General features: G+C 40.9%; 1 protein-coding gene across 2 annotated transcripts in view; it reads left to right on the forward strand.

The window, feature by feature from the left end:
• The first annotated feature begins 4,272 nt into the window (after positions 1-4,272).
• LOC132396367 (uncharacterized) overlaps positions 4,273-14,922 on the forward strand; it is a 32,272-nt gene continuing 21,622 nt past the window's right edge. The window contains exon 1 of one of the 2 annotated variants that reach the window (XM_059973885.1): positions 4,273-4,607. In XM_059973885.1, the coding sequence (XP_059829868.1) occupies positions 4,579-4,607 (29 nt within the window). In that variant the 5' untranslated portion in view covers positions 4,273-4,578. Of the gene's footprint in view, positions 4,608-9,774; positions 10,143-14,922 lie in introns of those variants that run through there. The other variant, XM_059973887.1, reaches the window with a different exon arrangement.

Consider the following 14,922-nt stretch of genomic DNA (forward strand, 5'->3'; position numbering starts at 1 on the left):
TCCAAAAATCTTTGATAACCGGACATTCCCAGAAAATATGATAACAGTTTGCATTTTGATTTCCACAATTTCTCCAGCAAACAGGGACGTTACTATCACAATGGGATTTCTGAGAGGGTGTAATAAAACATCTTATCAAGTTTTTCCATCTGAACTCCCTCCATTTCTGTGAATTGGTACACTTCGATTGATATCTCCATATTATTGTCCACTCTTCCTCAGATATAATTATCCCTCCTTCCTTCTCCCATTTTGTTTTAATGCATGAAGTTGAATGTGTTTTAAAATTTGAAAAAACCCTTATACACACTTGAAATGATTCTACTACTGTTATCTGAATTATATGCTTTTCCAAATAGATCTATCAAACATGTACTTGTTTTGGTTACATTTTTAACTGTCCTATTAACATATTGTCGCATCTGTAAATACTAATTTAATTTAGATGTCTTGTTTTTCTATTAAGTATTTATCTTTAAGTGTTTCAAAACTGAACAGTGTTCCTTCTTTCATTATATTGCAAAGAACTGTTATTCCTTTAGCTGTCCAGTCTTTAAAACTAGTATCCAGTTTATTCGGTGTAAAACCCAAGTCATATGCACACTATTCAAAAATTGCAGTATCTCTCTCTAGTTTATATTCTTTTATAATAGTTTTCCATATTTTAAGAGTCAATATCACCCATGGGTTATCAATAGTATTTATGTAACTTTGCAGGTTGTTATCAGCCAAAATTGCTTGTATGGGGATGGGAAGTACCCGCTCCTCAATGTTTTTCCATTGAGCGTCATATGAAGGGTTGCACCAACATATCACAGCTCTCAACTGTGCTGCAAACTAATAATCTCTAAGAGAAGGTAGGCCCCATCCCCCCTTTTCCTTGGCTAATTGCAAAGTTTTGAGACAAACTCTAGGCCTTTCACCTTGCCAAATATATCTTGATAACATCTTGTTCCATTCATTGAATTGATTTTGATTAATCTCTATTGGTAGGGTCTGAAAGAGATATAATAGTCTGGGCAGTATATTCATTTTAATAGATTCAGTCCTTGAACTGAGACTGAAAAAAGGAATTAGGTTCCATCTTGTTATATCTTACTTAATTTTTTTATAGATAGGCTGATAATTGCATTCTGATAATTTTGTCAAATCTTTTGGCATAATGATGCCCAAGTATTTGAAAGACTCTGTGTGCCATGCCCAGGGGTATTGACTTTCAATTTCTCTTGGTGGGCTACAGTAATATGAAAGTAATTGGGTTTTATCTATGTTGATCTTGTATCCTGATAATTGACCATATTGTTCAAAGGATTGCATCAATTTAGGTAAAGGTTGCCCTAGATAGATCAAAATGTCATCTGCATAACAAGCCAATTTATGCTCTGTCCCTTTAATAGTAATTCCCCTGATATCTTCATTTTGTCTGATGAATTGAGCTAATGGTTCCAGATATAATGCGAAGAGTAGTGGTGACCATGCACAACCCTGTCTCGTGCCACTTTCTAGGGTAAGACTATTTGATAAATATCCATTTATTTTAATCCTAGCAGTAGGGTTGTCATATAGTGCCTGTATAGTTTTAATAATTGTGTCTTGGAAACCAAATCTATGTAAAACTGTAAAGAAAATTCCAATTAACCAAATCAAATGCCTTTTCAGCATCCACGCTTATCACTATTGCTTCAATTTTATTTTTTTGTATATGATCCATAATGTGAAGTGTCCTTCATATATTGTCTTGAGTCTGGCATTGTCGTATAAAACCTGTCTGATCGTTACGTATCAGTATGGGTAGAAGCTCCTCTAATCGTTTGGCCATGATGGAGGTAAATAATCTATAATCTACATTAAGAATGGATATTGGTCTAAATGACCCACATTCCATTTTATACTTGCCTTCTTTCGGTATAGCTGAGATTATTGCTTCCTTCCAACTGGGTGGCATTTGTGTCTTTTTTAGAGCCCAGTTCAGTGTGGGGAGTAAAACAGGAATTAACTCATTTTTAAATCCTTTGTACCACTCTGCCGTATACCCATCTGATCCTGGTGATTTGCTTAATTTAAGCCTACTAATTGCAGCTTTTAATTCAACTTCAGTTATGTCAGCAGTCATTGTTCTATATTGTTCCTCACTTAAAGTGGGTAACTCTAGAGAATTCAAGAAGGTGTCAATTTGGGTTATGCTTTCCCCTGGAACTCTGGAATATAGCATTTTGTAAAACGCTTCAAAAGCTTCTTGAATTTCACTTAGCTTATTTTCTTAACATTTTTGTTCTTGGATTCCTAATTCTATGAATTGTATTTTCTGCTATCTTTTTTTTTCAATTTCCGTGCCAGTATTTTCATAGACTTAGATCCACTTTCACAATGTCTCTGTTTCAGGAATATTAAATTTTTCCTGATGTCTTGCATAGCCAAACTATTAATTTCATTTCTAATTTTTAAAATTTTCTCTAATGTATCCTGTGCCACATTCAATTTGTGTCTTTTCTACAGTTTGTAGTTCCTTCAGCCTATTTTGTAATTCATCTAATGTATTATTCCTTATTTTTTTTCTTATATGAAGATATCGCTATAATTTTCCCTCTTAAAACAGTCTTCAGAGTATCCCATAAAATGGGAGGTGAAACCTCTCTGTTATCATTAAATTCTAAGTAAAGACCAATTTCTTTTTTAACTTGTTCCTTAAAGTACGGATCATTGAGTCGACTTGAATTTAATTTCCAAATTGTATTCTTTGGCTGTCAAAATCAACAGATAAATATATAGGTGCATGGTCACTTACATCTATTGTTCCAGTTCCACAGGTGTTTATTTTGTCTTTGTCTTTTCCAAATGTTATGAAATAGTCTATTCTTGTATATACAGAATGTGGAGCAGAATAATGAGTGTAATCTCTTCTGTCGGGGAAAAGGTCCCTCCATATATCAGTTAAATCAACATCCTCAAAAAGTGTATTAACTTTCTTATGTGAAGTTAAATATAAAGTTATATAAATATATTTTGTTTCATAGGTTTTTCTATTGGAAGAGTCTAACTTTGCTTGTAATTGTAAGTTTAAGTCTCCCCCACATATCAGGAGACCTTTTGTTTTCATTACCATAATATTAGTAATTTTCTGAAAGAAACCAATATCACTTCCTAGGGGTGCATATATATTCAATAGAGTAACTGAATTTCTGTCTATATTCCTCCTTAGCAGAATATATCTGCCCTCCTTATCTCCCATTTCAAATACTTTTCAAAATTTTGCTTACGAGATAAGAATAGCAACTCCTCTCCTATGTCCTGATTTATATGAGGAGAAAAACATATTAGTGAAGCTCATTCTCTTTAGTTTTCCATGCTCATTATCACTTAAGGGAATTTCCTGTAACTATACTACTTGGGCTTGTTCTTTTTTTCATTTTGGATAGAATTCTACTACGATTGGATTTAACAGCCCATTGATATTAAAAGAAATGAATTCTACTTTGTCCTTAGCCGTGTGTATTTATCTGTCAATATATCACTGAAATTAGCAAAATAAAGCTTAATTGATATACTCCCTGAACAATTAAGAACCAAAAAATGCAAATAATTTGAAAAAAGGCAACGAAGGTGTGATTCCAAGATTGAGGTCTCTAGTAGATAACCCTGGGTTGAGCTAGAGGAAACATCTAGCTATGGGGGAATAGCCCCTCCTACCTGTGAGTTGAGGGCCCCCACTGCAGTGCCCAAAAAAGTAAGTGAACAAATCTGTATCCATTACACAGAAAAGATTTCCCTGTGTATTTCTCCTATATATATATATATATTTATATATTCTCATTTAGGTGGGGAAAAAGGAGGGAATAAATGAATAAAAAAGAATAATTGAGTAATATAAAATCCACATTATAATGTATTTTTTGAGATAGGTATAGCATCGTCTATTTTTGCTTCCGTTTAGCTTCTCAACACTTCTAAAGTCAGCCAAACCATATGGCTCTTCTGGAGGGGGTGAGGGCTGTCTTCGGAAAACTCACAGTCTCTTCCTGATATACCTCTCTCACCCTCCTCCCATCCCCTGCTTTCTCGATTCTCACACTATTTCCCAAGCAAAGCGGGATAATTCCTCAGCCAGGCTTTCCCTCGGTTTGATCATACTGATGGGCAACCCTCTGACTTTCATGTCTGTAGTCGCCTCTTCCACTATCTGATGCGGTTGTATCCCATCTTCATAAAACACTCTAAGTTTAGCAGGGTACGGAGTCTGGAATCTAATCTCTTCTTGCTTTTTATATTCGCTTTACTTCCTGCAGGTCCGCTGGGAGATAATCTTGATTGAAATATATTAATTTACCATCCAAAAAAACCCTCTTCTTATCCCAGGCCCTTCGTAGAATCTCTGACTTGGTATTGTATCGAAGGAATCTAATTACTATTGAGCGTGGCTTATCTTCTCTGTCTCCAGTAGGTCGTGGGGCGAGCGCACGATGTGCCCTCTCAATTTCAAGCTTCATAGTCGAGGGAAGCTCCAGCACGTCCTACAGCAACTTTTGTACAAACTCTGTCATAGACAAACCCTCCGCTCCTTCAGGAACATTGTATATCCTGATGTTTTTCCATCGTGATCTTCCCTCCAGGTCAATCAGTTTACTTTCTTGTTGATTTAATATTCTTATTGTCTTAGTTCCATCCACTTTCTCAATTCATGTCTCTGCAACCGCTATTTTTTGATTGATGTTGGTGAGCTCTGACGATATTATTTAGTTGTTGTTTATATCATTTTAGAACTCCCCTGCCTCTTCCAGAATTTCGATCATATTTGCCGCTTCGCCTGAACGAGGCCCATCGTCAGCCTCACTACCACGCGTTCGGGTAGGAAAGCCATTCACTGCACCCTCTCGTCCACGGGCACTGCAGTGACGCTTGTTATAAATCTCCATTCTTTTTTCACATTTTTGCCCCCCTTATCAATTCAGATATTTTCAAAAGATCTTATTTTTGATGGATATTTCCAGAGGAGCTATTGACTTAAGCTGCCATTCTGGACGATGACATCACTGGAACCTTCTATACCAGTGATATTAAACCTGATTCTGAAATAGTGTCATTTTTAAGAGGCACTTGAATAACATGGAGGGGTGGGGCATGGAGGAATATAGACCAATGCAGGACATTGACACTAGCCAGGAGGGCCGTTTGTTCTATGTACTGTTCTAGGAATCTGTGAAGGCCAAGCCAATGGGTCTATATGAAATGAAGGTTGACAGGTTCTTGATTAGTCAGGGTGTCAAAGGTTCTGGGGAGAGATTGGCACTGTGGTCAGCATGGATTGGTTGGGATGAAGGGACAGAATCCATGTTCAGAATTAGAGTCCGGTTTAATGACAATAGACAGTAGGTGCAGGAGTAGGCCATTCGGCCCTTCTAGCCAGCACCACCATTCACTGTGATCATGGCTGATCATACACAATCAGTACCCAGTTCCTGCCCTCTCCCCATATCCCTTGACCCCACTAACTGTAAGAGTTCTATCTAACTCTCTCTTGAATGCATCCAGAGACTTGGCCTCCACTGCCATCTGGGGCAGAGCATTCCACATATCCACCACTCTCTGGGTGAAAAAGTTTTTCCGCATCTCTGTTCTAAATGGCCTACCCCTTATTCTTAAACTGTGGCCTCTAGTTCTGGACTCACGCATCAGCGGGAACATGCTTCCTGCCTCCAGCGTGTCCAATCCCTTAATAATCTTATATGTCTCAATCAGATCCCCTCTCATCCTTCTAAATTCCAGTGTATACAAGCCCAGTCACTCCAATCTTTCAACATATGACAGTCCCGCCATTCCGGGAATTAACCTTGTGAACCTACACTGCACTCCCTCAATAGCAAGAATGTCCTTCCTCAAATTTGGAGACCAAAACTGCACACAATACTCCAAGTGGGATCTCACCAGGGCCCTGTACAGCTGCAGAAGGACCTCTTTACTCTTATACTCAATTCCTCGTTATAAAGGCCAGCATGCCATTAGCTTTCTTCACAGCCTGCTGTACCTGCATGCTTGCTTTCATTGACTGATGTATAAGAACACCTAGATCTCGTTGTACTTCTCCTTTTCCTAACTTGACTCCATTTAGATAGTAATCTGCCTTCCTGTTCTTGCCACCAAAGTGGATAACCTCACATTTATCCACATTAAACTGCATCTGCCATACATTTGCCCACTCACCCAACCTGTCCAAGTCACCCTGCATTCTCATAACATCCTCCTGACATTTCACACTGCCACCCAACTTTGTGTCATCAGCAAATTTGCTAATGTTACTTTTAATCCCTTCATCTAAATCATTAATGTATATTGTAAACAGCTGCTGTCCCAGCACCGAACCTTGCGGTACCCCACTGGTCACAGCCTGCCATTCCGAAAGGGACCCGTTAATCACTAATCTTTGTTTCCTGTCAGCCAGCCAATTTTCAGTCCATGTCAGTACTCTGCCCCCAATACCATGTGCCCTAATTTTGCCCACTAATCTCCTATGTGGGACTATATCACTGGCATATGTCGTGAAATTTGTTAAGTTGAATGAGATGGAGGATAAATGCATGGCTCATGGATTGGAGGAGGGAGCAGGGACTCAGATTTCTTGATCATCGGGACCTCTTTTGGGGCAGACATGGCCTGTACAGAAAGGACAGTTTGCTCTTGAATCCGAGGGAGACCAATATCCTGGTGAGGAGGTTTGCTAAGGCTACTGGGGAGAGTTAGGGAGGGGTTGGAAACCAAACTGAAGAGACGAAGGAAGAGGCTGTTTGCTCACAAATAGAGAAAGCTTGGAAACAGTGAGAGAGGGAGGATAAACAGGTGATAGAGAAAGTTTGCGCTAAGACTGATGGTTTGAGATGTGTCTATTTTAATGCAAGGAGTATTATGAACAAAGCGGTTGAGCTTAGAGCATGGATCAGTACTTGGAGCTATGATGTTATGGCCATGATGGAGACTTGGATGGTACAGGGGCAGGAATGGTCACTTCAAGTGCCAGGCTTTAGATGTTTCAGAAAGGACAGGGTGGGAGGCAAAAGAGGTGGGGGCGTGGTACTGTTCTTCAGAGATAGTGTCAAGGCTGCAGAAAAGGAGCAAGATAGGAACAGGTCGGGGTCAATAACTCTACTGGGTGTTTTTTATAGATCCCTAAGAGTAACAGGGATATCGAGGAGCAGATAGGGAAACAGATCTTGGAAAGGTGTAATAATAACAGGGTTGTCATAGTGGGAGATTTTAATTTCCCAAATGTTGATTGGTATCTCCTTAGAGTGAGGGGTTCAGATGGGGTGGAGTTTGTTAGGTATGTTCAGGAAGGTTTCTTGACACAATATGTAGATAAGCCTACAAGAGGAGAGGCTGTACTTGATCTGGTATTGGGAAATGAACCTGGTCAGGTGTCAGGTCTCTCAGTGGGAGAGCATTTTGAGATAGTGATCACAATTCTATCTCCTTTACCATAGCATTGGAGAGGGATATGAACAGATAAGTTAGGGAAATGTTTAATTTGAGTAAGGGGAAATATGAGGCTATCAGGCAGGAACATGGAAGCATAAATTGGGAACAGATGTTCTCAGGGAAATGTACAGAAGAAATGTGGCAAATATTCAAGAGGTATTTGTGTGGAGTTCTGCATAGGTATGTTCCAATGAGACAGGGAAAGAATGGTAGGGTACAGGAACCGTGGTGTACAAAGGCTGGTGTAAATCTAGTCGAGAAGAAAAGAAAAGCTTATGAAAGGTTCAAAAAACTAGGTAATGATTGAAATCCAGAAGATTATAAGGCCAGCAGGAAGGAGCTTAAGAATGAAATCAAGAGAGGCAGAAGGGGCCATGAGGAGGCCTTGAACAGGATTAAGGAAAACACCAAGGCATTCTACAAGTATGTGAAGAGCAAGAGGATAAGACATGAGAGAATAGGACCAATCAAGTGTGACAGTGGAAAAGTGTGTATGGAACTAAAAGAGATAGCAGAGATACTTAATGAGTACTTTGCTTCAGTATTCACTATGGAAAAGGATCTTGGTGATTATAGGGATGACTTACAGTGGACTGAAAAGCTTGAGCATATAGATATTAAGGAAGAGGATGTACTGGAGCTTTTGGAAAGCATCAAGTTGGATACTGGGACCTGATGGGATGTACCCCAGGCTACTCTGGGAAGTGAAGGAGGAGATTGCTGAGCCTCTGGTGATGATCTTTGCATCATCAATGGGGATGGGAGAGGTTCCAGAGGATTGGAGGGTTGCAGATGTTGTTCCCTTGTTCAAGAAAGGGAGTAGATAGACCAGAAAATTATAGACCAGCGAGTTTCACTTCAGTGGTTGGTAAGCTGATGGAGAAGATCCTGAGAGGCAGGATTTATGAACGTTTGGAGAGGCATAATATGACTAGGAATAGTTGGCATTGCTTTGTCAAAGGCAGGTCATGCCATACGAGCCTGATTGAATCTTTTGAGGATGTGACTAAACATATTGATGAAGGTAGAGCAGTAGATGTAGTGTATATTGATTTCAACAAGGCATTTGATAAAGTACCCCATGCAAGGCTTATTGAGAAAGTAAGGAGGCATGGGATCCAAGGGGACATTGCTTTTTGGATCCAGAACTGGCTTGCCCACAGAAGGCAAAGAGTGGTTGTAGACAGGTCATATTCTGCATGGAGGTCGGTGACCAGTGGTGTGCCTCAGGGATCTGTTCTGGGACCCTTACTCTTTGTGATTTTTATAAATGACCTGGATGAGGAAGTGGATGGATGGGTTAGTAAAGTTACTGATGACACATAGGATGGAGGTGTTGTGGATAGTGTGGAGGGCTGTCAGAGGTTACAGCAGGACATTGATAGGATGCAAAACTGGGCTGAGAAGTGACAGATGGAGTTCAACCCAGATACGTGTGAGGTGGTTCATTTTGGTAGGTCAAATGTGATGGCAGAATATAGTATTAATGGTAAGACTCTTAGCAGTGTGGAGGATCAGAGGGATCCTGGGGTCCAAGTTCATAGGACACTCAAAGCAGCTGTGCAGGTTGACTCTGTGGTTAAGAAAGCATACAGTACATTGGCCTTCATCAATTGTGGGATTGAGTTTAGGAGCCGAGAGCTAATGTTGCAGCTATATAGGACCCTGGTCAGACCCCACTTGGAGTACTGTGCTCATTTCTGGTCGCCTCACTACAGGAAGGATGTGGAAACTATAGAAAGGGTGCAGAGGAGATTTATAGGAATGATGCCTGGATTGGGGAGCATGCCTTATGAGAATAGGTTGAGTGAACTCAGCCTTTCCTCCTTGGAGCGACGAGAGGTGACCTGATAGAGGTGGTTAAGACAATGAAAGGCGTTGATCCTGTGGATAGTCAGAGGCCTTTTCCCAGGGCTGTCATGGTTGCCGCAAGAGGACACAGTTTTAAGGTGCTGGGCAGAGGAGATGTCAGTGGGAAGTTTTTTACTCAGAGAGTGGTGAGTGTGTGGAACATGCTGTTGGCAACGGTGGTGGAGGTGGACACGATAGGGTCTTTTAAGAGGCTTTTCGATATATACATGGAGCGTAGTGAAATAGAGGGCTATAGGTAAGCCTAGTAATTTCTAAGGTAGGCACAGCTTTGTGGGCCGAAGGGCCTTTATTGTGCTGTAGGTTTTCTATGTTTCTAACTTTGTGGCAAAAGTACAATGCAGTACATGTTAATAGAAAGAGAAAACAAACTATGAATTACATGAAGTGTATATATTAAATAGTTAAATTAAATTAGTGCAAAATTAGAAATAAAAAGCAGTGGTATTAAAATGGTGATATGAAACCTGACCCTGACACTACGGGCCTGGTGCAGTGATGGATCAGCGACGGAAGTGTGAGTGGGGTGGAGTTGAATAGAATCGGTCTAACGACTGCGCGCCCTCGCAACCCCAGTCCCAGAGGGTCTGCAGAGGCAGTGCACGACCGTGGAACAGGTTGTCGGCTCCAGCGGATTATTGAACCCCACTGCGCAGTCACCGCTTCCTCAGTCTGGGATTTGCCCGTACACCGACAGGAATCCGTTCCGAGAAAAGAGCGTCCTTGCTGCTTCCTCTGTGTACCCATTGTTGCCGAGCCGGGCTACCGCAAGGGTCCCCCTGGGTGGACGCTTCAATGCTTCGGGAGATGTGAGTACCCTGCTGCAGAATCTGAATTCAAAATTAAATGTAACAGCTCATGTCTTGACGGTACTCCACCAACCGGGCTATAAACAGACTGTCCAGCGGGTGAACCCGCAGCCGGTTTATTGATGTAATTTATGGAATTTCATTGTGCAGGTGGGGGATTCCATTCTCTGTTTCAGTTTCCTAGAATCTGCACCGTGATTTGCCCCTTGATGTAATGAATAGACTCTGCCTGACTCGCTGAATTCATCCAAATAGACTACAAATACCAGCTTTGCCTATAAAACAATATCATAATAGAAGTGACTCACAGGAGATATAAAATCCCCGTCTGAATAGCAATCCACTTCCCTCATCGTGTAGTTGGAGATGTTTCCTGGAAATGCTGAGACGCTCGATGAAAGATTAGGTTAGGGTTTCGATTAGGGGACTGCACTGTATAACGCAGTCCATTATCTGTACCAGGCGTCAGCTGGTCTTGTTCATTTACAGTCAATCAAAAGAACATAAATTCTGCTGTTAACAACTATTAGACAATAGACAATAGGTGCAGGACTAGGCTATTCAGCCCTTCGATTGTCTTTGTTTAAGATCGACCATTGAAGCTAAACACAGATATAATTTCAGGCTATTTGTATCACGTAGGAATTTTGACAAACTAGAAATTAACTTTTATTGCATATAATTGTTTAATTACATTATGGTGCTGACACTTTGCAAGAGTTCAATTAAGCTGAAGAAGTTTTGTTGATGATTTTCATTTGTACTCAGTGTCTGAGGCTTCTCACTGAAGAGTCCAACAGCAATCAGCCGACATTGATGGATTCCAGTTGTCCTGACACCATTTCTCCATGACTGCAATGTCCTAGTGAAACCTTTCACCATGCTCGTCACAGACTTCACCAGGATTTGCAGGGAAGAAGTCTAAATGGGAATGCAGAAAATGAATCTTTAGTGACATGTTGCACTTCATGGTTTTCTATGCTTGAAGCAGGTTGTTAACTAGCTGCATGTAACTTGTTGCTCTGTCGTTGCCAAGAAAATTTTCAACAACATCCTTGAATGCCTTCCAGTCCCACTGGAAGTTCTTTGAATTGCCTGTGATGACCTGTTTGAGTTGTGAGCCAACAAAAATGCCTTCCTTAATCTTGGCATCAGTTATTCTGGGAAACATCTGTCTCAAATATCAAAATCCTTCATGGAAACGTACAGCCCTTTCCACAACATGTCCTACCCTGCCTCTGCTTGCCCAGTACGTCTGGACAGGATAGAAAACATTTCAGCTTAAGTTGTTGGGAATATTTTAATTGACTTGAATTATGAATTGGAAATGAGTTGTGCGAACATTTCAATGATGGGGCAAATGAAACTGAGTGGCTATCCCCTTTGGTTCAAGGGCCTAAAGGATACAAAAATCGTTAATTAAACAGCAGCTTGTCTTTTTTAACTACTTTTTAAAATTAATTCCATGAATGAATTAAAACTGGCTACGAAACTGCTACTTTAATCTAAATATCCTGGTTCTGATTAGAAACATAGAAAATCTACAGCACAATACAGGCCCTTCGGCCCACAAAGTTGTGCTGAACATGTCTCTACCTTAGAAATTACTAGGCTTACCCATAGCTCACTACTTTTCTAAGCTCCAAGTACCTATCCAGGAGTCTCTTAAAAGACCCTATTGTATCTACCTCCACCACCATTGCCAGCAGCCCATTCCATGCACTCACCACTCTCTGAGTAAAAAACTTACCCCTGACATCTCCTCTGTACCTACTCCCCAGCACCTTAAACCTGTGTCCTCTCTTGGCAACTATTTCAGCCCTGGGAAAAAGCCTCTGACTATCCACACAATTAATGCTTCTCATCATCTTATACACCTCTATCAGGTCACCTCTCATCCTCTGTTGCTCCAAGGAGAAAAGGTTGAGTTCACTCTACCTATTCTCATAAGGCATGCTCCCCAATCCAGGCAACATCCTTGTCAGTTGTTTGCACTGTTAGAGATAAACAGAGAGGAAGAGGTGGAGAATTTCTTAAATGCATTTATTTTAATGCTAGGAGCATTGTAAGAAAGGTGAATGAGCTTAGAGCATGGATTGATACCAGGAAATATGATGTTGTAGCTATTAGTAAAACATGGTTGCAGGAGGGGTGTGATCGGCACTAAATATTCCTGGATTTCTGGAGGGACAAGAGAGGGAGGTGTTGCATATCAGAGAAAATATTACAGCGGTGCTTTGGCAGGATAGATTAGAGGGCTCGTCTAGGGAGACTATTTGGGTGGAATTGAGGAATGGGAAAGATGTAGTAATACTTATAGGGGTGTATTATAGACCACCTAATGGGGAGCAAGAATTGGAGGAGCAAATTTGTAAGGAGATAGCAGATATTTGCAGTAAGCACAGGGTTGTGGTTGTGGGAGATTTTAATTTTCCACACATAGACTGGGAAGCCCATTCTGTAAAAGGGCTGGATGGTTTGGAGTTTATAAAATGTGTGCAGGATAGTTTTTTTGCAGCAATACATAGAGGTACCAACTAGAGAAGGGGCAATGTTGGATCTCCTGTTAGGAAATGAGTTAGATCAGGTGACAGAGGTACGTGTTGGGGAGCACTTCAGGTCCAGTGATCACAACACCATTAGTTTCAATATAATTATGGAGAATAGGACTTAGGGTTGAGATTTCTGATTGAAGAGAGGCTAACTTTGAGGAGATGCGAAAGGATTTAGAATGAGTGGATTGGGACAATTTGTTTTATGGGAAGGATGTAATAGAGAAATGGAAATCATTCAAAGGTGAGATTTTGAGGGTACAGAATCTTTATGTTCCTGTTAGGTTGAAAGGAAAGGTTAAAAGTTTGAGAGAGCCATGGTTTTCAAGGGATATTGGAAACTTAGTTCGGAAAAAGAGAGAGATCTACAATAAATATAGGCAGCATGGAGTAAATGAGGTGCTCGAGGAATATAAAGAAAGTAAAAAGAATCTTAAGAAAGAAATTTTGAAAAGCTAAAAAAAGATACGAGGTTGCTTTGGCAAGTAAGGTGAAAATAAATCCAAAGGGTTTCTACAGTTATATTAATAGCAAAAGGATAGTGACGGATAAAATTGGTCCCTTAGAGAATCAGAGTGGACAGCTATGTGTGGAGCCATAAGAGATGGGGGAGATTTTGAACAATTTCTTTTCTTCGGTATTCACTAAGGAGAAGGATATTGAATTGAGTAAGGTAAGGGAAACAAGTAGGGAAGTTATGGAAACTATAACGATTAAAGGGGAGGAAGTACTGGCACTTTTAAGGGATATAAAATTGGGTAAATCTCCGGGTCCTGACAGGATATTCCCTAGGACCTTGAGGGAGGTTAGTGTAGAAATAGGAGGGACTCTGACAGAAATATTTCAAACGTCATTAGAAACTGGGATGGTGCCAGAGGATTGGCGTATTGCTCATGTTGTTCCATTGTTTAAAGAGGGTTCTAAGAGTAAACCCAGCAATTCTAGGCCTGTAAGTTTGATGTCAGTGGAGGGTAAATTAATGGAAAGTATTCTTAGAGATGGTATATATAATTATCTGGATAGACAGGGTCTGATTAGGAACAGTCAACATGGTTTTGTGGGTGGAAGGTCATATTTGACAAATCTTATTGATTTTTTTGATGAGGTTACTAGGAAAGTTGCCAAGGGTAAAGTAGCGGATGTTGTCTATATGAACTTCAGTAAGGCCTTTGACAAGGTTCCGCACAGAAGGTTAGTTGGGAAGGTTCAATCATTAGGTATTAATATTGAAGTAGTAAAATGGATTCAACAGTGGCTGGATGGGAGATGCCAAAGAGTAGTGGTGGATAACCGTTTGTCAGGTTGGAGGCCAGTGACTAGTGGTGTGCCTCAGGGGTCTGGACTGGGTCCAGTGTTGTTTGTCATATACATTAATGATCTGGATGATGGGGTGGTAAATTGGATTAGTAACTATGCGGATGATACTAAGGTAGGGGACGTTGTGGATAATGAAGTAGGTTTTCAAAGCTTGTAGAGAGATTTAGGCCAGTTAGAAGAGTGGGCTGAAAGATGGCAGATGGAGTTTAATGCTGATAAGTGTGAGGTGCTACATTTTGGTAGGACTAATCAAAATAGGACATACATGGTAAATGGTAGGGCTTTGAAGAATGCAGTAGAACAGAGTGATCTAGGAATAATGGTGCATAATTCTCTGAAGGTGGAATTATCCCTCATGTGGATAGGGTGGTGAAGAAAGCTTTTGGTATGCTGGCCTTTATAAATCAGAGTATTGAGTATAAGAGTTGGGATGTAATGTTAAAATTGTACAAGGCATTGGAGTATTGTGTACAGTTCTGGTCACCGAATTATAGGAAAGATTGTGGCGGCTCATTTCCTAGCGTATGCGAACCGACTCACAATTAGATAGCCTACGGGGGTTTGCGAGCACAGAGCTTTGGAGCCTCTTCGCCATGGGGGGCCGGTTGACAGAGGCTTAAAAGTGAGGCTGAAGTTTTCGAATAAAGTTTTTCCTTCGACTGCAGTTACCGACTCCGTGTCGTAATTTTAGCGCTGCTTGCAGCACACCGCTACAATTGGTGACCCCGACGGTCCAAACGATTTTTGGACCAGAAATGACCGACGCCGCCTCTGTTCATGCGGTTTCGTTGAAACTGCCGGGTTTCTGGACACAGCGCCCGGACCTATGGTTCCAGCAAGCCGAAGCCCAATTCCACGTTCGCCGGATCACCTCAGAAGACACCCGCTACTACTACGTGGTGGGCTCCCTC

Source organism: Hypanus sabinus, chromosome 7 (genome assembly GCF_030144855.1).
Source record: "Hypanus sabinus isolate sHypSab1 chromosome 7, sHypSab1.hap1, whole genome shotgun sequence".
Classification (NCBI taxonomy): Eukaryota; Metazoa; Chordata; class Chondrichthyes; order Myliobatiformes; family Dasyatidae; genus Hypanus; species Hypanus sabinus.